General features: G+C 37.0%; 3 protein-coding genes across 3 annotated transcripts; 1 reads left to right on the top strand and 2 right to left on the bottom strand.

Moving 5' to 3' along the window:
* The first annotated feature begins 971 nt into the window (after nucleotides 1-971).
* On the top strand, nucleotides 972-1,906 carry LOC127231482 (olfactory receptor 10G7-like). The gene is given in 2 exon segments (XM_051197038.1): nucleotides 972-1,227; nucleotides 1,230-1,906. Coding segments are annotated over 2 exon segments (933 nt in total).
* An 8,988-nt stretch (nucleotides 1,907-10,894) lies between these two features.
* Nucleotides 10,895-11,830, bottom strand: LOC127231467 (olfactory receptor 10G9). The gene has a single exon (XM_051197025.1). The coding sequence runs from the start codon at nucleotides 11,828-11,830 to the stop codon at nucleotides 10,895-10,897; it is 936 nt and encodes a 311-aa protein (XP_051052982.1).
* A 9,082-nt stretch (nucleotides 11,831-20,912) lies between these two features.
* On the bottom strand, nucleotides 20,913-21,842 carry LOC127231487 (olfactory receptor 10G9). Its single transcript, XM_051197048.1, has one exon. The coding sequence runs from the start codon at nucleotides 21,840-21,842 to the stop codon at nucleotides 20,913-20,915; it is 930 nt and encodes a 309-aa protein (XP_051053005.1).
* Nucleotides 21,843-23,970: the final 2,128 nt, after the last annotated feature.

The raw sequence follows: 23,970 nt of genomic DNA on the forward strand, positions 1-23,970 counted from the left end.
AAGGGTAGAAGTGCCCTAATAATTGGGTAAGTGATAATCCTTTTTGATTGGCTAGGTCTAGATTTCTGGGAAGATTTCTGTTGGGGTTCCATGGTTTTTCATTACTTTTTAAATTTAACTATATTGTTTATGAGAAACCCAGTGTACTCTTTGGAGAAAAAAAACTATTGTCTATCTCTGAAATAATAGATATTCTACAAAAGAATAAAAATTATTTAAGGCTGTGTACATAGTTTGTATGCTTAGATTTATATCAAAATATATGATTAGATTTAATTCAAACCTGACTGAAAGATATTTAATTTTCTTTACAATTTAAGCACAACTTTTTGTGACACAGAGATCATTTTATCACACTTCAGTAGAATGGATATCCCTAGAGAAATAAGAAGTAGTGGACTAAATGTAATCTGACCATTATTGCAGTAGTTTGCAGCTCTTCATATGACCGGGAAGGCAGGACACAAGAAAAAAGCAGGCCCTATGTAATACAAAAAAAAAAAAAAACTGCAAACACATCCTCCCCCCCTTGTATATGCAGCATCCAGGAGGAAGGCAACTATAAATTTTTCATTTAAATGAAATTATTTAATGATCTAAGGGGGAGAATGAATGAATAGAGGTGTGTGTGTGTGTGTGTGTGTGTGTGTGTGTGTGTGTGTGTGTGCCCGCGTGTGTGTGCCTTCACATGCCTATAAAGGAAAAAGGAAAAGGCTATGAGAATGAAAGTTGGTGCTGAGAAAAGTTTTTCAGCACTAGTTATTACTTAAGCATAATTTTTCTAATTTTACAAAACAAAGAATGCTAAATTTGATCCTCTTGTTTAAAATCAACAATTTCATATAAATTTTAGGCTGGAATAGAGAAGCAACCATTCCTTTGAATTAGGGTATCGATATTAAAATATCAAACAATTTATGTTCTGTGTTCTCCACCAGTGAAAATTCAGTGGCCATACTTCATATGAAGAAATGTCAAATATGAGCACAGTCACCATGTTCTTCCTCTCAGGCATTCCTCATGCACCAGCCCTGGACACCATGCTCTTTGTCATCTTCCTGGCGATCTACATCCTCACCGTGCTGGGAAACCTTCTCATCCTGATGGTGATCAGGGTGGATTCCCACCTCCACACACCCATGTACTACTTTCTCACCAACCTCTCCTTTATTGACATGTGGTTCTCCACAGTCACAGTGCCCAAAATGCTGATGACCTTGGCGTCCCCAGGGGCGGGGCTATCTCCTTCCACTGCTGTGTGGCACAGCTCTACTCCTTCCACTTCCTGGGTAGCACCGAGTGTTTCCTCTACACAGTCATGTCCTATGATCGCTACCTGGCCATCAGCTACCCACTCAGGTACAGCAGCATGATGAGCGGGAGAGTGTGTGCCCTCCTGGCAGCTGGCACCTGGCTCACTGGTTCACTACATTCTGCTATCCAGACTACATTGACATTCCATTTGCCCTACTGTGGACCCAACCAAATCCAGCATTATTTCTGTGATGCTCCTCCCATCCTCAAGCTGGCCTGTGCAGACACCTCAGCCAATGAGATGGTCATCTTTGTGGACATAGGGATGCTGGCTTCAGGCTGCTTTCTTCTGATTTCGCTGTCCTATGTGTCGATTGTCTGCTCCATCCTGAGAATCCGCACTTCAGAAGGCCGACACAGAGCTTTCCAGACCTGTGCCTCACACTGCATCGTGGTCCTCTGTTTCTTTGGCCCTGGTCTTTTCATCTACCTGAGGCCAGGCTCCAGGGATGCCGTGGATGGAGTTGTGGCCATTTTCTACACTGTGCTGACACCCCTACTCAACCCTGTTGTGTATACCCTGAGGAACAAGGAGGTGAAGAAAGCCATGTTGAAACTAAAATATGAGTCAGTGTTTACTTGGGGTAAATAATGAAGGAAAAGAGAATATGCTTAATGTCTTCAAACTCTCTGGTTAAATTATGCTTCCAATGTGGCCATGAGACTTTCAAAGATCACTTCAAATGTAAAGCCCTCATTTCTAAAAAAGAGACTGATAATATTTTTCATTCTTTGTAAACACTTGTAAGAATCCTAAAGCAAATCCTCTGTGAACATAATAATCTCAGCAGAAGGCTCATATAGCTGCTTTGCTTTTGTGTTCTGACAAAATCATTAGAAAAACAACTTAATTTTACAAATATTTTCCAGAATTGAAATCCAGTGTCATATTCTTACAGTAAGCTTTATTGGACTGAAGTATGAGTTTAGAAATCTTATTCTTTGTATGTTTTGTACATTTCATCATAAAAATTATATATAACATGGTCCACTAAAAGGCATAGTATGAAGAAATAGACATTTTTTAAAAAACACTTGACAAAACAAGTTTTATTCCCTAAACTGTCTTTATTCCCTTTCATGAGCTAAAACTATTGTAGATATTTACTTTTTTTAATTATCTGACAAGCTTTGAGAGTTATGTCCATAAATATTATGTATACATTGTGTGTTTCCTAATGGTTACTGATAACAGCTGTCAGCTATGGAAAATTCCTGACATTTTGTCCAAATTCAAAGTGTCCATTATAGGAAACTTAAATTTTATTCTGTAAAAGAGTGAGAGAGAGATTGAGTATAAAAACTAAAACAAAATCCTTAGAGAAAATGAATTAAAAGTATTCCTTGAGTTGATTCTCCATTTTATACAGATTCTTGTATAATGATGCCAGTTTTGCAAGCTGCATTTATTTGACTTAAGGTATAAAATGCACTTTGGATATTTCTGAGAGGTAAGATTTGGACCACAAAGCTCCCAATCGGTTGTCCACATATATCCATATGTAGATAGTGTGAACTGCCTTTCCTAAAAATGTTTCTTTACATGTCATGCATCCTCTTAATGCAATACATGCCACCCTTTGTAGCAGATGAGGGAGGTGGAGCTGGAAAACTAATATGAAATGTCTCCAGACTCCTAATATTCATTCCAACTGCATTCTAAAGGTGGTAGAGAAAGAATACCCTTCTGTACTAGCTTGTCATGGCTTCCTTGAGGAAGCAATGATACTGTGCTGAGAAGAAAATCCTACTAACTCCGGTAGTCTGGCACACAACATTCATAAAGCCACGACCTACACAACCTACATACAAGGTTGTGCAATGACAAAGGCCCATCATAGAACTCATCTCATTTTGCAAAGTCAAAAGCCAATGTGCCTAAGTACTTCAATACTGACCTGACTTTGATTCTAATCCAAAGTTTCTACCATCACACTGTTTTTCATGCTTTTTTGTTTTTGTTTCTTTCTTTTCTCTGTTTGTGAGACAACATCTCACGGTATGGCCCAGGTTGACTTTGAACTATTCAGTTCTCCTGCCTCAGTCTTGTTAGTTACAGCTGTGTACCACCACAGCTGTATATAACCCTCTCTTTGAAATTACCAAGAGGAGAATAAGGTATGCTTTCATTTTTTGCACAGTGTAAAAAGTGTTACATCACACTGTAAAATTTATACTAAACCTCTTTTTTATTTTAAATTTTTTTGTTCATTTTACATACCAACCACAGTTCCCCCTCCCTCCCCTCCTCCTGCTCCCCACCACCTCCACCCAAACCACTCCTATCCACTCAGGGGAAGGCCTCCCATGGAGAGTCAACAAAGCCTGGCACATTAAGTTGAGGCAGGACTAAGCCCCTTTCCTATACATTAAGGCTGAGCAAGGCATCCCACCATAGGGATAGGGCTCATGCAGCAGGGATAGATCCTGGGCTCACTGCCAGGGGTCCCACAAACAGACCAGGCTACACAACTGACACCCACATGCAGAGTGCCTAGGTTGATCCCATGCAGGCTCCTCAGCTGTCAGTCTAGAGTCCATGAGCTCCCACTAGCTCAGGTCAACTGCCTCTGTGGGTTTCCCCAGCATTGAACCCCTTGCTTATGTAATTCCTCCTCCCTCTCTTTGACTAGACTTCTGGAGGCCCAGTGCTTAGCTGTGGATCTTTACATCTGCGCTTCCATCAATTACTGGATGAAGGTTCTATGATGACAATTAGGGTAGTCACTAATCTGATAACAAAAGAAGGCCAGTTCAGACACCCTCTCCACTCTTACTAGGAGTCTTAGCTGGGATCATCCAGGTGAATTCCTGGGAATTCCCCCAGCACCAGGTTTCTCTCTAACCCCATAATGGCTCCTCTATCACTGTATCTCTTTCATTGCTCTCCCACTCTGCCCCCACAACTCAACATTCCTCTTCCCTCATGTTCTTGTCCCCATCCCCTCCTCTCTACCACCCCCATGCCCAGATTACCCAGGAGATCTCATCTATTTCCCCTTCCCAGAGCTATCCTCCTGTCCCTCTTAGGTCCTTTTTGTTGCCACAGCCTCTAGAGCTGTGGATTATAGTCTAGTTACCCTTCGCTTTACATCTATTATTCACTTATGAGTGAGTACATACTATGTGTGTCTTTCTGGGTCTGGGTTACCTCACTCAGGATGTTTTTTTTCCCAGTTCCATCCATTTGCCTGAAAATTTGATGATGTTGGCTACAGCACCTGCCTCCTATACTAAACCTCTTAAAGCAACCCAGCTGGAGTCTCCCTCTGGTCCAGTCACAGGGACAAGCAACCCTGGCTTTCTGCCCAGTTAGATGCAGGTCCCTGTCAACTAATATGCATAGCATGGATATTATTAAGGAATAAAAAGAAATGTAGAATGCTTTAGTTTTGTTTCTAGGGACAAATTTTTCTCTCCTTAGTATTAAAAGATGAAAGTACAGTATAATTTGGCATACAAATAAAAGAACTGTGAATTTAGGATATACCACATAAACTTTACAGTACATGGTATGTGAAATTTTCATTAAAAAAAAAACACATGGTTAACATATGCCTTTGTTACTTATCATCGCCTTTCCTGGCTGTGGATGACTAACCACCTCACCTCATCTTTGCACAATGCTGTCAGTTTACCATGCCATCTCATATGTGCTTTGTAACCTTCTAAAATCCACCTTTTTTCCCCATTGCACTCTGGAGCTCCAGAACACATCTTTCATCTCTTTGTCTTCAATTTCTGAGATGTAGATGTCACTTAACAAAAATAGTTGAGGAAATTGTGGTATTGATTAATTACTGAGAAAATGGGGCTGCATTGATCAACACAAACATCTATCAGCACTGAGATTATTATTATAAAAGTTATGCTAACATTAAGGGTTTGAATCCCTAATGTTATTCAGTTACTGCTTATAATTTTGAATCCTTTTCAATTGTTTATTAGCTCAGAACATGCTGTTTCAGAAAAAATCCATCAGATGGGTTGTAAACATACCCATACTGTTTTTCAGAAATAGATTTACCTGGAAATGGTGGACTTCTGTAAATACTTTTGTAGTCTGGTGCTTCAAAAGATGTTAATTTGAGAAAAAAGTTCAAGGAAATAGTTGAAAATATCATATAATATGATCAAAGGTTATCCAACGTTTCAGCATTGCCTATGTGGCGAGCAAGCAAACATCAACTGCTGTGTTGTTGTTTTAATTTTCTTCTAATTTTTTCCTTTGAAAACAATACTGATAGATCTTTCAAGCACTAATGATGATACAGATTTTCAAAATTAAGTGATCCTGATACTGTGAATGTTTTTTTATTAATTAAAAAAATCACTCATTTTGTTTTTCAGAGCTTTTAACCAATTGTTTATGCCCTCTTACCTCCCTTATCTCTTCATTTTTTTTCCCTTTATCCCTTAGTCTATTTTAAGTCACATGAAGATGTCACATCTGAAGAGGGTTGTAGACAGAAATTATGTATTCCAGGTCACATTTTCTTGAGGCAGTATGACAAGAGAAGATTAAATTAGTATGAATACAAATCATATATACATGCAAAAACCATATTCACATATATAAGCATAACTAAACAAAAGTATCTTCTTTCTTGTCAGTGTTTACTGTTGTTCACTGATATTACCTTGACATGGAAGAAAGCAATACCTGGAAGTTGACTAAAAGAAACATAATATAAAAGATAATCCTATTGAATGGGTGGTGCCAGATAGTATGTAATCAAAGCTTGACCATATTTCTTACCTATCAGAATACCCACTAGATGTTAAACTGAGATAATCCAGGTAAAGTATATATCACAATTTCAATACTGTCTATGGTTTCCTTTTTTAAAATACAATTTGATATATCTTAATGTTGTATAAATTTCATTAATATTTATATTTATTGCAAAGTTAATAAATATGAGTATATAAAGTAAATATAGTTAACTGGACATAAAAATAGCTGAATTGAGTCAGGTATAGTGGCACACACATTTAATCAGAGGTAAGTGGATTTCTGTGAGTTTGAGGACATCCTGATCTACAAATAGAATCAGGTCAGAGAAACCTGTCTTGAGAAACCAAGGCGCATGGTAGCATCTGGCCTGACATATCCAAATGACACTAGCTTGTCAACTGTTGGTCTTAACTCCTGAGTAAATGGAACTATATTCAGAAAGTCCTTTCCTACACCTATGCCTTTTAGGGTACTGCATGTGGACTTATATATACATATATATGTAGATAGATAGGTAGATAGATAGATATTCATATATAATTTTTGAGATTATAATATAATTACATCAGTGAAACCTTCCGTTTCTTTCCTCCAGCTCCTCCTATGTATAATTACTCCTTTCTTTTCAAATGTATAACTTATTTTTCTTCAACTGTTGTTCTATGTGAAATATATATTTACATATATAGAGACATATAAACCTCAGTCCATGCAATGGTGTGTGTGTGTGTGTGTGTGTGTGTGTGTGTGTGTGTGTGTGTGTATGTGTTCAGATCTAGCTATTTGGTATTTTGGAAAGCCAGTTAGTGTGCTTTTTCCTGGGGAGGACTAGTTCTGCTCTCCTCATCCCTTATTAGGCTACAGCTCTTTATTCGGGTCTGAGGCCTTATGTATTTGCACTGTCCACATTAGTGCTTCTATTGATGTCATCCTTTTAATGTTGGCTGTGACTTCACAATGTTGTCATTTATTGTACTGAGGTATATTCCCTCAATTTAGAAATTTTATTGTAGAGACGTGTTGAATTTTGTCTAAATTTTATCATAAAGACATGTTTGAAAATTTTGTGTCTATTGAAAAAATCATGTAAGTTTTTGCTTGAAGTCCATTTATGTGATTTATAATATGATTTATGTGTGTTGAACTATTTTTAATCATCTAGAATAAAGAAAATTTTATTATGGTGGATAATCTTTTTATATATGTTTGAATTCCATTTTAAAGTATTTTAATGATAATTTTTGAATCTCTGTTCAACAGGAATATTGGACTACAGATTTTTCTTGTATTTTTTAATGTGTTGTACCTGGTTTCAGTATTAATTTTGCAGAAGGAACTCTTTTGATTCTTGCCTTTTTAATAATTTAAGAAGTGTTGGTCATAGATTTCTTTGAAGTCTGATAGAATATTGCTAAGAGTCCATCCCAGCCTGGGCATTTTTTAATCTAGTGCATTTTTATTGCTGTTTTGAACTCCTTTTTGTTATGGTCTGTTTAGGTTGTTAATCTCATCTCGGTATAACTTTGGTAGTTTGAATGTTTCTTGAAACTCATCCATTTCCTTTAGATTATTTTTTAACTTAATGAATTAGAGGTTTGTAGAGTACTCATTGTTAATTTCTTTGGTCTCTGTTATAATGTTTCCCTGTTCATTTCTGATTCTGTTAATTTGGATGGTGTCTCTCCTTTGGTTAGCTGGGCCAAGGGTAGGTCAATATTGTTTATCTTTTCATTGCACCAGCTCTTAGATTCGTTGATTCTTTGTGTTGTTCTCTTTGTAAGTGTTCATTAAGTTCTGCTCTTATTTCCATTATGTCTTCTTATCTGCTGGATTTAGGCTTGGTTTGATTGTTTTTCCAAATTCTTGAGTTGTATCATTAAGTCATTTATTCCTGCTCTCTGAATTTTTCTCATATTAAAATTATTTCTATTTTATTTCTTCCTCTACTTTCCTCTTGCCCAGATCCTCCTATGTATTTTTAGATTTTATTAATGTAGGAACTTGGAGCTATAAATCTCCCTCCTAAGACAACTTTTATGGTGTCCCAGGGGCACTGTTTATTATGTTTTCATTTTCATTTAATTCCATGATTATTTTATATTTTATTTTACCCATTCCTTATTCAATAATGTGGTATTCAGTCTCCATGGGTTTGTGTCACTATTAGAGATTCTTTTGTTTCTCTACTATTGATTCTAACCTTGTGAGCAGAGAGGATACATGGAGTTATTTCATTTACCTGAATTTGTTGAGATTTGTTTTGTGACCAAGAAGTTTTGAGGAATTTACCAGTCTACACCTCTGCATGTTCTGTTTGATGTGAGCTAGGCCTGGGAATGTGAGGGTCTATTTTCCTAATTTTTAAAAGAAGCATGTTGAGATCTTATATTTTTACTTTTCTGCTTTCTAAATAAAAGCACCATTGGCCCATCTTTGTACGTGGAGACAATACTACACCAGAGTGGCTGTAGTTTTCTATACTTCCAAAATTTTAAGTTTGTAAGAGAAAGTATCCAGAAAGCATGCCAGCTTCAAGTCTGCAGAGGGAAAGGATTCTGCAGAATGCACAAAGCAAAGTTGTAGTCATCTATAATAGAGAATTGAGTGAGTTTCCTCTACACAAAAATCATGTCCTATGATCACTCCTTGCTCATCATTACACATTCAGGAATAGCAGTATGATGAGTGTGAGAACATGTGCTCTCTGACTGCTGGCATTTGGTTCAGCGGGTTCCTGACTCTGTTGTCTGGAACATACTGATTTTTCTGTTGATCCAACAGTGGACCCAGCCAAATCTAATGTTACTTCTGTGATGTGTTACCCATCCTCAAGCTGTTCTATATAGACACAGATACCTCAACTTCTTTTCTTAAGGCAACACAAGTTCATTATCTTGATAGTTCTGGGGAACAGAAACATAGATAAATCAAGCTGGTACACAGAATTAATTTCTTATGGGGACTCTAGAAGACCATTTCTTTACTTATTTTTCCTATATTCTAACATTGATCTAGAGTCCTTCATTTAAACCCTTTGATTTTTCCAGCCTCTGCCTTGCTTGTGACTTTGAACTTTTATGCCTTCTGGTGTCATTGGGCCATTATGAAGTCTTTTATGATAAATCCAGAGCAATCACTTCATTTAAGTAAATATTCACATTAACAAAAACCTCTTTTTCCCTATAAAGTAAAACATTGAAAGGTTTTGATGAGTAAGAAATAGACTAATATTCATCATAAAAGGAAAATGACAGTAGCATTATCATCAATACTTTTTACATGGATGAAATGGGGAAGTTCACAAAAGACTTGGTAGCCCAGTGAAGTGATTAATCATTAACATTAATATTCTGAATTAAACTTCTTAAATATAATAGTTTATCCTTTCTTTGAGATTTTCATATATGAATACAAGGAATTTGGATCATGTTTACCCTTTTCTATAAAATCTCTAAAACCTCCTGGATACCCAACACATATATCCATTTTCCAACTTCATAGCTTCTTATTCTCATTGTTATTAATGACACCCTGAATCTAATTAGCATTGTCCCATACCTATCTACTAGAGCATGTTATGAGAAACACCACCTCTAGAGAAAAATAAGTCCCTTCCTCTTGCAAACATCAATTATCAATCATATCTCAGCTTCAAGGCTTTCATTTCCCACCTCCCTCTTCACAGAAGTATTGAGTAGATGGATCTTGTTTACCTTTTGTGTGGATAACCACTGCTATTGTGAGTTCATGAGTATACTCTCCTATCATCTGAAAAAGAGACTGATTCATCCCAAACTTCCCCCACTTCCTGATTCAGCCTCAGTGTATGCAATCTAGTCTGAGAGTTAGCATCCTTAAAATATTGAATCCTCCAGTTGTTATAATTCTCCTTTGATGATCACATGTGTACTGAGCTGTGGATATAACTGGAGATCATTTACTTCACTTGTATTGGACCACACTTTGTCTTACCAAGGAAATGGAAAAATTACCTTCCAAGTTAAAGGTGACTAGTTGACTAAGATTTTATTTTTTGCTGTATTTGTTATTATTCAATGTATGTGTATATTTAATATAGCTTGACTATTAAGTGTTGAATCATAACAAATATAGTCAAAACTGATACCTGTATAACACATTTTATAAATAGTTGTAGATCATCATGACCACTGCTTTGCACTACCCTACTATGTAAATATACAGGAATATAACTTCATTCAATTGTTATGGTTTGAATAGTTGAATTTTGTTCACTAGAAATGGAACATTGCTAGAAATATTTTTATAAAAATATTATATACATATATTCACACACACATACATTTAAATGTAGAATTATCCTTAGAAAACTATGTATTATATATTGTGAATCTTGTTTTGAATAGATTTTCATAGTTATGCACAAAGAATAACATAGAACCACTGAAAGGGTAAAAAAAAAAAAAACTTCATTTGAAAGAACTAAACCACAGAATAACATGACTTTTGCCAATTGCAATAATGGCTTGACTATGACTTCTGAGTGCATGTAAAAGAGAAATGAAACCAAAAGGAGCATTCTATCATATCAATTGGAACAGCATTTCAACTTCCTAAAGCAACTGAGATAACAACACAGTACTTTATTGGTGTTATTTTTTAAATATAAAATGAATCATATACAAAGCCATAAACTATCAAACTATAAGCACATTTATCTTATGTCATAGATCTAATTGCAATTTGAAAATCCTTAGAAAATATAAGAATTGAATATTCCTGAGGAGTTGGATTCAAAGATAAATTATAATTAAATTATGTTGCTGATGTTCAAAAAAATGAAATGTCTTTTTCTACCAGTGGTTACTGGCTCTGAGAACATGATATTTTGTCTTTGAGTTTGACCAGTGCTTTCTTCACCTCCTTGTTCCTCAGGGTGTACACAACAGGGTTGAGTAGGGGTGTCAGCACAGTATAGAAAACTGCCACAACTCCATCCACAGCGTCCCTGGAGCCTGGCCTCAGGTAGATGAAAACACAAGGCACAAAGAAACAGAGAACCACGATGCAGTGTGAGGCACAGGTCTGGAAAGCTCTGTGTCGGCCTTCTGAAGTGCGGATTCTCAGGATGGAGCACACAATCGACACATAGGATAACACAATCAGCAGAAAGCAGCCTGAGGCCACCACCCCGATGTTCACAAAGATGACCATCTCATTGGCTGAGGTGTCTGCACAGGCCAGCTTGAGGATGGGTGGTGCATCACAGAAATAATGCTGGATCTGATTGGGTCCACAGTAAGGCAAACGGAAGGTCAATGTAGTCTGGACAGCAGAATGTAGTGAACCAGTGAGCCAGGTGCCAGCTGCCAGGAGGGCACACACTCTCCCGCTCATCATGCTGCTGTACCTGAGTGGGTAGCTGATGGCCAGGTAGCGATCATAGGACATGACTGTGTAGAGGAAACACTCGGTGCTACCCAGGAAGTGGAAGGAGTAGAGCTGTGCCACACAGCAGTGGAAGGAGATAGCCCCGCCCCCTGGGGACGCCAAGGTCATCAGCATTTTGGGCACTGTGACTGTGGAGAACCACATGTCAATAAAGGAGAGGTTGGTGAGAAAGTAGTACATGGGTGTGTGGAGGTGGGAATCCACCCTGATCACCATCAGGATGAGAAGGTTTCCCAGCACGGTGAGGATGTAGATCGCCAGGAAGATGACAAAGAGCATGGTGTCCAGGGCTGCTGGGTGGGGAATGCCTGAGAGGAAGAATGTGGTCACGGGGGTCACATTTGACATTTCTTCTATCCTGGATCATTCTCCCTACAGAGATATAAGGATCACTCAGACATTAATGAATAATTATCTTAGACTTTATGTTACCTCATTTTTGTGATAGGGATAAATTGATTAAGCACCTCTCTCACACACAAGCCATACACAAATGAGTGTAAGAAGAAAAGCTTACAGCAAAATGTCTTTGTTTTTATTTTATTTGGGGGAATCATTAATTTCCACAGCTACATAAAACATACAAATGTGTTATTATCAACATTTTGTGGGGCAAGCCTGCTACAGTATAACATAACTCCCAGATCTTAAAACTCAAGGTCCAAACCAGTTGTATAATCTCACCTGAGGATCAGGATTTTATTCTAAGCTAGTACAGTTTCTAATAGAATTGAATTTTGTACAGTTTTAGATCTGAGCTTCTCGTGTGTTTAATGGTGGTTCTTAGCTGATTCCATCACTCCAGGCTTCTAGAAGTCACCAGAGAACCTATAGAGTCTTTGCTACCTGGCCATGTCACAATATGGCATGTAATTTTTCTGTTACCTGGAGAGTCATTTTCTCTGAAACAAAGTGCAATTCAAGACAATCAGTGAAGGAAGCAGTCTCCAGCCATGTTCATATCCTGGTACCTATTTGGGGAAATGTGATTAGCCAGGGAGGATGTAGTATTTTGTAGCAATCTTGGAGTCTATTTAGATTTATACCCACCAGAATCAGTTTTCTCCTTTGGATTCCCACAGACACTTGGAGAATCAAAAAGAAAAAAAAATGTTGACATTAATAAATGTCATTAAAGTCCATGACATATTTCAATCATTTGATATTAAATGTGTTATTTAACAACACTCATACTATCTCCCTGACTGAAAAGAAGCAAGCAAAGATTGGCATGCAATCTCTGCTTGGTAATTGACAGTGGATCATACATTACTGAGGCTTGCTGAAATACATCAAAGTTGCCTCTTCTGCATCTTAGAACAGGAATATGTCTGTTCTCTTGGAATCTCAGAAACCTCCTAGTTTGACAAAAGATCTTAACAGCTTGGGTCCTGTCCATATAACAGTGTCCCATTACTGCCTGCTTTTCACAGAGTCCCCCTAAAGTCACATAAGAACACCAGCTGACCCACTGCGCAGTAGGATTACCTACAACTCCTCTATCCAGAAAAAGAAAAGGCTTCATGCACATTAAATCCCTGATTCCTCTCTATGTATGTTTTATTAAGAAGATCAAATTCATATGTGCTTTCTTAATCATAAAGTGCTGATACACAGACTTTATACGAGGATTCTGATTGCTTTCTGATACTGGCTTTGTTAGAGATTACATTTTATCCACCACACCCTCTTTCTCATAACCCTCAAATGAAAACAGTGCTTTCACAGAAGGAAATGATTCTGTCAAGTCTGTGCTGCTTATTCAACACCTATGATTTAAATTTGAAACCAATGCCAAAAGAAAGTCCCCATGTCCACTCACTCCTGGTAATACTATGTATTCCTAGGACTAAAATGATTTTTTTTACTTGATACTAAACATTTCTAGAACTAAAAATTGTTTTTATTTTAATTGTTTTAACTTTTCTGTGTTGTGAATTGATTTGTGAAGCTATTTTTCACTAAGAAAGAATAAAGGATCTGATCTAAGAAGTGTGGCTTCAGCTACAGGAAAGTTGTCTTTTCACAAATATGAGAAAAAATAGTAGAAACTAGAATATTGAAGTTATTAGAATGACCATGAATAACCCCTCAATCAGGGAAATGGAGCTGTGAAATGTCTACTGTAGTAACAGAACCCAATCACACCATGAGGAGAAGTGCAAGGTAGTCTGAGACCTAAGCAGGAACCTCAACCAAGAAGGCTGGTGTTTAAGTTACATGGCTACTGTAACAACATCACTATTACTTGATATCATGCTGTTACTACATCTATTAGCTACTTATCCACCTTCCTATGTACCCATCTAATAAGAGAGACTATGCAGCTAAAATTAGGATAAGGTCTAAGAATTTACAAATATTGATGAATGAGAATATTTGCACTAAAAGAAAATAGGAACTGAATGGAAAACAAGTTCAATTCACTCAAGAACATCTATGGGGTGTGATTCATTTTAGTATCAAAACATACCTGAGATTTTCCAAGAATGTTTCGCCTTCTACATGCTATGGACAAGCACTAATTTTCAGATTATCATATAAAGAGACATGCTCAGATGAGAAAATGGTGGCCCTTTCTAATTAAAAGGCAAGCTAATTAGTTCATAGATTAGAAACCAGCATGACTAAATGTGTTGGAGCTTAACTTGATTTCATGTCTCAAGGGATGGGATTGCTCTTGGGTTTCCAGTTTCCTTTGATGAGCAAAAATACATCAGTAAATCACCAAGGAAAGGCTTTTCATAAACATGCATGTCTCTCCTCAGAAATCCCATTCCTTGCTGGATCTTTCCAGTTCCTGTTTGCACTTAAAATTTCCCAAAGTCCAAGTGGCCATCGCTTGACTGCTATCTCTAGCTGCGTGCCATTGTTTCCTACACCACCTACTGTCATCAACTCAAACACCCCACATTTCTAATATACAATATCCGTATAGTTTGTAAGGTTCCAGAAATTTTTACCGGTAGATTTTAATATGAATATTCATCCTGACTTAAGACTTACTAACTTTCAGATAGTTAAAAGTTCAATGTTTTAGCATCTTCTGACACAACAGAGCTGATACACTTAGGAACTCTCAGAGACTGTGATAGCATGCACAAGAAAGACATAAGAGAGAGAAGTGGACACAAAGCACAAAGTCCCACCCTTAAACAAGGAGCTATTTGCAATTAATAGCTTCGGTTAGAAGGATCAGTTTTTTTTTTTTTTTTTTTTTTTTTTTTTTTTTTTGGTCTTGTTGAGTGTTGAGGCTTTTGGTTTTTTGCTTAGGTCTGTATTTTCTTTTTGTTGTTATTTGTAACATTCTTTTTTTTTTCTTTTCTAATTTAATTTAGAAACAGTGTTATTTTACATATTGATCCTAGTTACCTCTCCCATCCTCCCCAGAGAAAGTGAGGCTTTCCATTGGGGATCATCAAAGTCTGTCACAATATTTGGGGTAGGGCCTAGGCCCTCCCCCCGTGTATCTAGGCTGAGAATACATCCCTCCATGAAGGAGTGGACTCCTAAATGACAATCCTGCCCTAGGGATAAACACTGGTTCCACTACCAGAGGCTCTATAGACTGCCCAGGCCTCCTAACTGTCATTCATGTTCAGGGGGCCTGGTTCCGTCCTATGCTGGTTCACCAGCTGCCTGGCTGGGATCCATGAGCTCTCACATGCTCAGGTCAGCAGTTTCTGTGTGTTACACCAGCATGGTATTGAACCCTTTGCTCATCACTCCTCCCTCTCCACAAATGGATTCAACCCACTGTTTAGCTGTGGATCCCTGCTTCTGCTTCCATCAGCTACTAGATGAGGTCTCTAGGATTTTATATAAGGTAGTCATCAATCTCATTATTGGGGAAAGGCATTTAAGTTAGCCTCTCCACTATTGCTTAGATTGTCAGTTGAGGTCCTCCTTGTGAATCTCTGGACATTTCCCTAGTGCCAGATTTCTCTTTAAACATAAATAGCTCCTCTATCAAGGTATCTCTTTTCTTACTCTCCTCTATTCTTCCCCTGACTCAATATTCCTAATCCCTGACATTCTCCTTCCCCTCCTTTCCCCCTCCCCTGTTTGTTTCTTCCCTCCCCCCATGTTCCCAGTTTGTTCAAGAGATCTTGTCCCTTTCCCCTTCTCTGGGGGGGGGGATTCTTTATGTCTCTCTTAGAGTCCTCCTTTTTTCCCAGCTTATCTGGAGGTGTGGATTATAGGCTGGTAATCCTTTGCTCTATGTCTAATATCCATATATGAGTGAGTACATACCATGTTTGTCTTTCTGTGTCTGGGTTACCTCACTCAGGATAGTTTCCTCTAGTTCCATCCATTTGCCTGCAATATGGTGGATTACAAGGATGGATTTTCATATGTTGAACCATCCCTGCATTCCTGGGATGAAGCCTACTTGATCATGGTGGATGACATTCTCATGTATTCTTGGATGTGATTTTGCAGTATTTTATTGAGTATTTTTGCATCAATGTTCATGAAGGACATGATCTGTAATTCTCTTTCTTAATTGTGTCTTTGTATGGTTTGAGTACCAAGGTAATTGTAGCTTCATACAAGAGTATGGCAATGACCCTTCTGATTCTGTTGTGTGGACCAGTTTGAGGGTATTGGTCTTTGAATTTCTGATAGAATTCTACAGTAAAACCAACTGGCCCTGGGTTGGTTGTTTGTTTTGGAGGTTGGCAGACTTTTGATAATGGCTTCTATTTCATTGGGAGTTATAGATCTATTAAAATTGCTTAACTGTCCTTGATTCAATTTTGGTAAGTGATATCTATCCGGAAAATTGTTCATTTCCCTAAACTTTCCAATTTTGTGGAGTACAGGGTTCCAAGGTGGATTTCCTCAGTGTCAGTTGTTATGTCCCCTTTTTCATTTCTGATTTTGTAAATTTGCATGTTCTCTCTCTGTCTTTTGGTTAGTTTGGATAAAGGTTCGTCAATGTCGTTGATTTGCTCAAAGAACAACCTTTTTGTTTCATTGGGTTTTTTTTTTTTTTGTTTTGTTTTGTATTGTTTTCTTTGATTCTACTTTATTGATTTCAGTCCTCAATTTGATTGTTTCCTATTGTCTACTTCTCCTGGTGAGCTTGATTCTTGTTGTTCTAGAACTTTCAGGTGTACTGTTAATTCTCTAGTGTGACCATTCTCCAGTTTCTTCATGTGGGCACTTAGTGCTATGAACTTTCCTCTTAGCACTGCTTTCAAATTGTCCCATATGTTGTGAATATATTGTGCCTTCATTGTTTTCTTTGAATTCTAGAAAGTTGTTTTAATTTCTCTTTTTATTTCTTCCTTGACCCAGGAGTGATGCAATTGTGTTTGTAGGGTTTCTGCAATTTGTGTTGTTGTTGAATTCTAACTTTAAACCATGGGGTGTTGAAGTCTACCACTATAAGTGTATAAGGTTTAATACGCGATTTGAGTTTTAGTAATGTTTCTTTTATGAATGTGGGTGCCATTGTATTTGGGGCATCGGTGTTCAGAATTGAAACTTCATCATGGTGGGTTTTTCCTATGATGAATGTAAAATGGCCTTCTTCATTTTTTTGACTAATTTTAGTTTGAGGTCTAATTTGTGTTTCTTAGGTCCATTTGATTGGAAAATCTTTTCCCAACCCTTTACTCTGAAGTAACATCTGTCTTTGAAGTTGAAGTGTGCTTCTTGTATGCAGCAGAAGAATGGATTCTGTCTTCGGATCCATTCTGTTAGCCTCTGTCTTTTTATAGATGAGTTAGGATCATTGAAATTGAGGGATATTAACAGCTAGTTATTGTTGAGGCTCTTTTCTTTTCAAATTGTTTTGGTGGTGGTATTGTGTGTGGATATCCCCTTTTTTGTTTTTTGTTTGTTTGTTTTGTGTTTTTGGCTTTTGGTAATGTAGGATTGTCTATTGCCTATGTTTTTGTGAGTGTAGTTAACTTCCCTGAGTTGTAGTTTTCCTTCCAGTACTTTATGTAGAACTGGATTTGTGAATATGTATTATTTAAATCTGGTTTTGTTATAGAATATCCTGTTTATTCCATCTATATGGTTTGAAAGCTTTGCTGGGTATAGTAGTCTTGGCTGGCATCTGTGGTCTCTTAGTGTTTATAGAACATCTGTCCAGGACCTTCTGGCCTTCAGAGTTTCCATGGAGAAGTCAGGTGTAATTTTGGTAGGTCTGCCTTTATATGTTATTTGGCTTTTTTCTGTTGTTGCCCTTAATATTATTCTGTATGTTTGGTGTTTTTATTATTATGTGGCAAGGGGACATTTTTTTGGTTTAGTATATATATATATATATATATTTTTTTTTTTTTGGTGTTCTGTAAGCTTCTTATACTTTTATAGGCATGTCTTTCTTTAGGTTGGGAAAGTTTTGTTATGTTTTCTATACCTTTGAGCTGGGTGTCTTTGCCTTCTTCTATACCTGTTATTCTTAGGTTTGGTCTTTCCATGGTGTTCCATGTTTGCTGGATATTTTGTACTAGATTTGTTGGACTTAAATTTTGCTTTGGTTTATGAATCTATTTCCTCTAGTTTATCTTCAGTGTCTGAGAATCTTTCTTCCATCTCTTATACTCTTCTGGTTATGCTTGCATCTGTAGTTCCTGATCATTTACCCATATTTCCTATTTCCAGTGTTTCCTCAGTTTGTGTTTTCTTTATTGTCTCTATTTCAGTTTTCAGGTCTTGACCTGTTTGAATTCCTTCCTTAACCTGTTTTGTTGATTTTTTTTTCTTGACTTTTCTTGTTTTCTTTAAGAGATTTGTTGCTTTCTTACATTTTTGGTTTGTCTTTTCCTCCACTTCTTCCATTTTTTTGTTTTTTTTTTTTTTTTTTTTTTTTTTCTTTCATCTCTTTAAGGGATTTTTCTCATTTTCTCTTTGAGAGTCTCTATAATCTTCATAAAGTTATTTTTAAGGTAATTCACTTCTGCTTCATCTGCATTGGGATGTTCAGGTCTTGCTGGTATAGAATCTCTAGACTCTAGTAGTATCATATTAGTCTTTCTGTTGTTAAATGTATTCTTATACTGTCATTTTCCCATCTCTTCTTCCAGGGGTACAGATGGGTTCTTTCCCTCTCCTGGTGGGTATGGGTCCATTGCTTCTCCCAATGGGTGCAGGTGGGTCCAAGATTCCAATGGCAGCAGATGCTGGATGGCTCAGTCCGCCTTTATGTCTCTCTCTCTCTTCCTCTTCCTCTTCTTATTCTTCTTTTGGTGGCTCAGGACTGTGTTTTCTTTTGGTTTTATTTTTATTGGTATTTTAATAGAGAGAATATAGAGTTGGGTATGGGAGGTAGGAAAGAATTAGAGGAGGGGAAAAACATGATTAAAATATATTGTATGTATAAAATTTTAATGGATTTAAAATTAAATAAAATTTAATGAAGTTTGATGCTGTAAGGTATTCTCCCTTTTAGACCTTTATCATGCCAAGAATGAATAATTTTTCTGCATAATTGAAAATTGCATCTATAATTATTTCACTAATTACAATGGTTTTCTATCAGATATATTCACATACATTCTTGTTCATTTTAGATTTATTACATTCTGATTGTAAATATGAAATTGAAAACTTGCATTATATGGTAAAATAATTTAATCTGATACATAATTTTCCTGATTAGCACTCTTTTGATTGTTTGCTTCAAAACAGCACTATCTAAACAAATGTCATGGAGATTACCAATACAAACAATCAAACTGAACTGGATTATTTTATGTCTACATTTTGAGATAAACTCAAAATGCATTTGTTTTTACACAAATACCTCAAAATAACTTAACTGAAGATGCCCTTTTTTCTCTGTTGCAAAGCAGGTTATCTTTGTCATGGGAACATGTCCCTGCGTCTTTATTCTTCTTTCTCATATATTTTTGGTTGTGAATCATCTAATTTCTTCTTTTCTTTAAGGTTACCATGACAACCTGGGGTCTTTGAAATAAACAGGTGGCCATTGGTCTAAAACAATGGAGAATATGTGGGAGTTTAATATTGAATCTACCCATCCATAAGCACAATCAATCCTCCATTTATCCAGAAATATATATGTATATATTTTTTCAAAACTATTTTGTAAATGCATTGTCATGGTCTTACTCATTTTTATTTACATTTATACCTCAAACATTATTGGATGTCCTTATTCTAAGCCCAGAATTTTACAGTTTTTATTTGGAGTCTTGACATACATCTGCTGGTGTCAATATCTATAACAATCAACAAGAGCTCCAGACAATGGCAAATCATTCTAGTGAGACAAAACTACCCCTAGTTGGAAGCTGTTCATTTACATGTTTAATAGACACTTGATTTTTTAAAATGCTTTAAAATTTTAGTTTTTATTTTGATGTATATGACTGCTTTGTCTTCGTATATGTATGTGTACCATATGCATGTCTGATGCTTGTGGAGGCCAGAATAGGGGCTCAGAGCTCCTGAAGCTGAAGTTATAGACTGTTGTTGTAAGCTACATTGGGTGCTAGAAACCTACCCAGGTTTCTGAAGAAACAGCAGTGCTCTTAACCAAGGACCACTTCTCCCATTTTAACTCTTGGGGTTTTATTATATTGATTCTTAATAAACATAGTCAACATAACAGTTTCATAGTACATTTTATAAATATTTCTAGGTCGTCATTAAACCATTGCTTTAAAACATACATTATGTGCTTACAAAAGTATTATTTCAGTCAATTATTACACACTTGAGTAGCTTCTTATTTTTGCCTACCAGAATATTAGCATTACTAAACACATAAATTTGTATAAATATATAATAATCAGACATGCACACTGTGTATTATGTATTATGAGCTTGTTTTTAATACATTAGTATCACTGTAAATATGAAGAGAACTAGTAAAGTAATAAAAATGCACACTTGAAAAACCACAGCCTCAGGATAACATAAGCTCTAATAATTGAAATTCTCAAATTCATTTGCATGACAAATAAACCTTAAGAAAGCAACATAGGAGCTCAGCCTAAAGAAAAACAATTCATCCTTCACATTAGATCTTCTCCACATTAGATCTTGACCACATCAAAATCTTATTTATTTATTGTTTATTTGTTTGTATGTTTCTAGACAGGGTTTCTCTATGTATCCCTGACTCTCCTGGAACTTGCTCTGTAAACCAGGCTGGCATCAAACTCAGACATCCACCCAACTCTGTAGTGCTGGATGGGATTAAAGGTATGCATGACTACCACCACATGAAACAATGCTATTTTTTTAAGATAAAAATTATGTCTTTGGGAGAGAGGTCATAGATAAGAATATGAGTATATTTGCCATGTGTAGTGGATATAAATGTAAGACCATTAAAAACATATAAATTATTATCCTGAGAAGGTGATTTTAAACAATGATTTATAACTTAGTTGCATCATTGATGTTTTAAAAATTAAATGGATCCTTGACAGCATTACTGTCATTGAGAAGATACTGTTTTGTCTCGGAGCTTCAGGAGTGCTTTTTTCACCTCCTTGTTCCTCAGGGTGTACACAACAGGGTTGAGTAGGGGTGTCAGAATAGTGTAGAAAACTGTCACAACCGCATCTATAGCATCCCTGGAGCCTGGCCTCAGGTAGATGAAAACACAAGGCACAAAGAAACAGAGAACCACAATGCAGTGTGAGGCACAGGTCTGGAAAGCTCTGTGTCGGCCTTCTGAAGTGCGGATTCTCAGGATGGAGCACACAATCGACACATAGGACAGCGAAATCAGAAGGAAGCAACCTGAAGCTACCACCCCGATGTTTACAAAAATAACCATCTCAATGGCTGAAGTATCTGCACAGGCCAGCTTGAGGATGGGTGGTGCATCACAGAAATAATGCTGGATCTGATTGGGTCCACAGTAAGGCAAACGGAAGGTCAATGTAGTCTGGATAGCAGAATGTAGTGAACCAGTGAGCCAGGTGCCAGCAGCCAGGAGGGCACACACTCTCCCGCTCATCATGCTGCTGTACCTGAGTGGGTAGCTGATGGCCAGGTAGCGATCATAGGACATGACTGTGTAGAGGAAACACTCGGTGCTACCCAGGAAGTGGAAGGAGTAGAGCTGTGCCACACAGCAGTGGAAGGAGATAGCCCCGCCCCCTGGGGACGCCAAGGTCATCAGCATTTTGGGCACTGTGACTGTGGAGAACCACATGTCAATAAAGGAGAGGTTGGTGAGAAAGTAGTACATGGGTGTGTGGAGGTGGGAATCCACCCTGATCACCATCAGGATGAGAAGGTTTCCCAGCACGGTGAGGATGTAGATCGCCAGGAAGATGACAAAGAGCATGGTGTCCAGGGCTGCTGGGTGGGGAATGCCTGAGAGGAAGAATGTGGTCACGGGGGTCACATTTGACATTTCTTCTCATCTTTTGTTTATGTCAATTTGCATGAAGCTAAGAACTGAAAATTACTTCTCTATTCAGCCACCGTATCCATGATGAAAGGATTTCAGTCTCTCTTTTCTCTCAAGCACATGCATGTAGAAGGAGACACAGAAATATGGACACTCCAAAAAGACAGAGAGAGAAGAGGTGATGTTTTTATTCCCTTTATATTGGTATATATTTTAGCTTCCCATCACTACAACAAATAGCTGAAACAATATAGGAAGAAAGGTTATTATATTTGATTGGGTAGCCCGATTTCTTTTGTCTCTCATCAAGGCACCACATCATAGTAATAACATGGCAAAACTATTCATCTAATGACCAGTATAAAAGAAAGTAGATGTGGAAGAATGCAGAGATCTAAAAATCCTCTTTGAAGGATGTTTTCTTTATGAGAAGCCCTCTTATCTAGAAGCCACTCCTTAAGAGTTCCCATTACCTTGTCAAGTCTTTGACATCTAAGGCTTTGTGAACACACTCATCTAACGCAACCACAGCCATTAATATATGCTACAAAAACTTGAATGATACAAATGTGGTGTGGATGCCCTTTATTTATGAGTCAGGTCAGCTGGATATCTATTTATCATCAAAGTTGAATCAAGGAATCATTTGAGGAACCAATCTCATCTCCAACCCTGGAACTTCTTCTACCTTTTTTGAGATCGCTAATATAACTTCATTTCTTGCACTTTCCAGGATGAGGTTCTCTGCTCTTGGTGGTTAGTGGCACATGGCTTTATTCTAGGATTCTTCAGACAAACCTGGGTGATGTGAAATCATAGCCACCTGGATTCTTACAACATGGTAGTTACATTTTCTAAGCTATAAGGATAATCACTTACCCATTACTGTGACAAGGTGTTAAATGATAGAGTATAGTCAATTCAATGGTACCCTATCACACTGATGACGCTCAAACTAAAGAGAGAAGGTTATGTAGGAAGTATATGCTGCTTGGTAGTTTCCTGAGAATTCTACCTCTCATTCTCTATTTTCTCTCCAAAGTTGGTATAAAAACTTACAGAGACAAAAATTTAATTTCTACAATGGGTATTCCTTAAGTTCACAACAGCCTATGCTCTGTTATCATCATCTGTCATCTGACATTACTAATAGCATATCCCTGAGAAGTCACGGGCAGTAAATAAGATGATAGATTGTAGAACTTAGTACAGGCCTTTGGCATGTGATAACTGCTTAAAACTAATAGTAAATCATACATTATACCCTATAGAAGCATTACAGATTTGCCTTTTTGAACTTACAGAAAGAATAAGTATACTATCTTTGTGTTGATAAATATAATTCTCAGTTCCAAAAGCAGCTTCTCAGAAAGCCTTCATCCTTGCTACTGTTATTGGTGCCCATATCATTCCCTGATTCTCAAAGGGCTTCTCTGTGGTCTCTCAGAGTTAGCAATAATATCACTCAACCTCTGCTGTGAGAGTCCTTACATCATTTATCATGTCCTAGAAAACATTAAACCTCATACATGACTTTCCTCCTCTTCTCATCCAATTCATCTTTTATTAGGATCTAAAAACATCTTATGTATTGTGTCAGATAGGAGCTATTAGAAAGCAAACATTTCCTATAACTCACCCCTCAAACTAGTTTTCTAAATATTCTGTGATTCAGCTTCCTTAAGATCCTGTGGTACCCTAATTTACTTCCTGTTTGTCTTAAAAACTGACAATACTCTCATGAGAAACATTTTTGTCAAATCTGTGCTGCTTCTTCAACACTTATAACCTGACACAAGAAAATGAAAACAAGGCAATTAAAAAGAATTGATGTCAATAAAAATTGAGATCTCAAACATTTGAAACGAGGTACAATTTTTTACTTAATAAAAATATGTCCATGTTCATTAATATCTATTCATTGATATTGAAATTATGATAGTTAATTAGTCTGTGGACAAAGATGGCAAAGATGCCCACCACTTAAGAGAAATTGGGATCTGCCACTGAAAGACCACATAAAATGAAATTGATTTTAGCCCCAGGAAACATAGTTTCAGGAAAATCAAAACATTTTTTTTTCAAAGAAGAGATAGTATTGTTATTCTCATCAGTTTTAATTCAAGACTCA

Source organism: Phodopus roborovskii, unplaced genomic scaffold, assembly GCF_943737965.1.
Source record: "Phodopus roborovskii unplaced genomic scaffold, PHOROB, whole genome shotgun sequence".
NCBI lineage: Eukaryota > Metazoa > Chordata > Mammalia > Rodentia > Cricetidae > Phodopus > Phodopus roborovskii.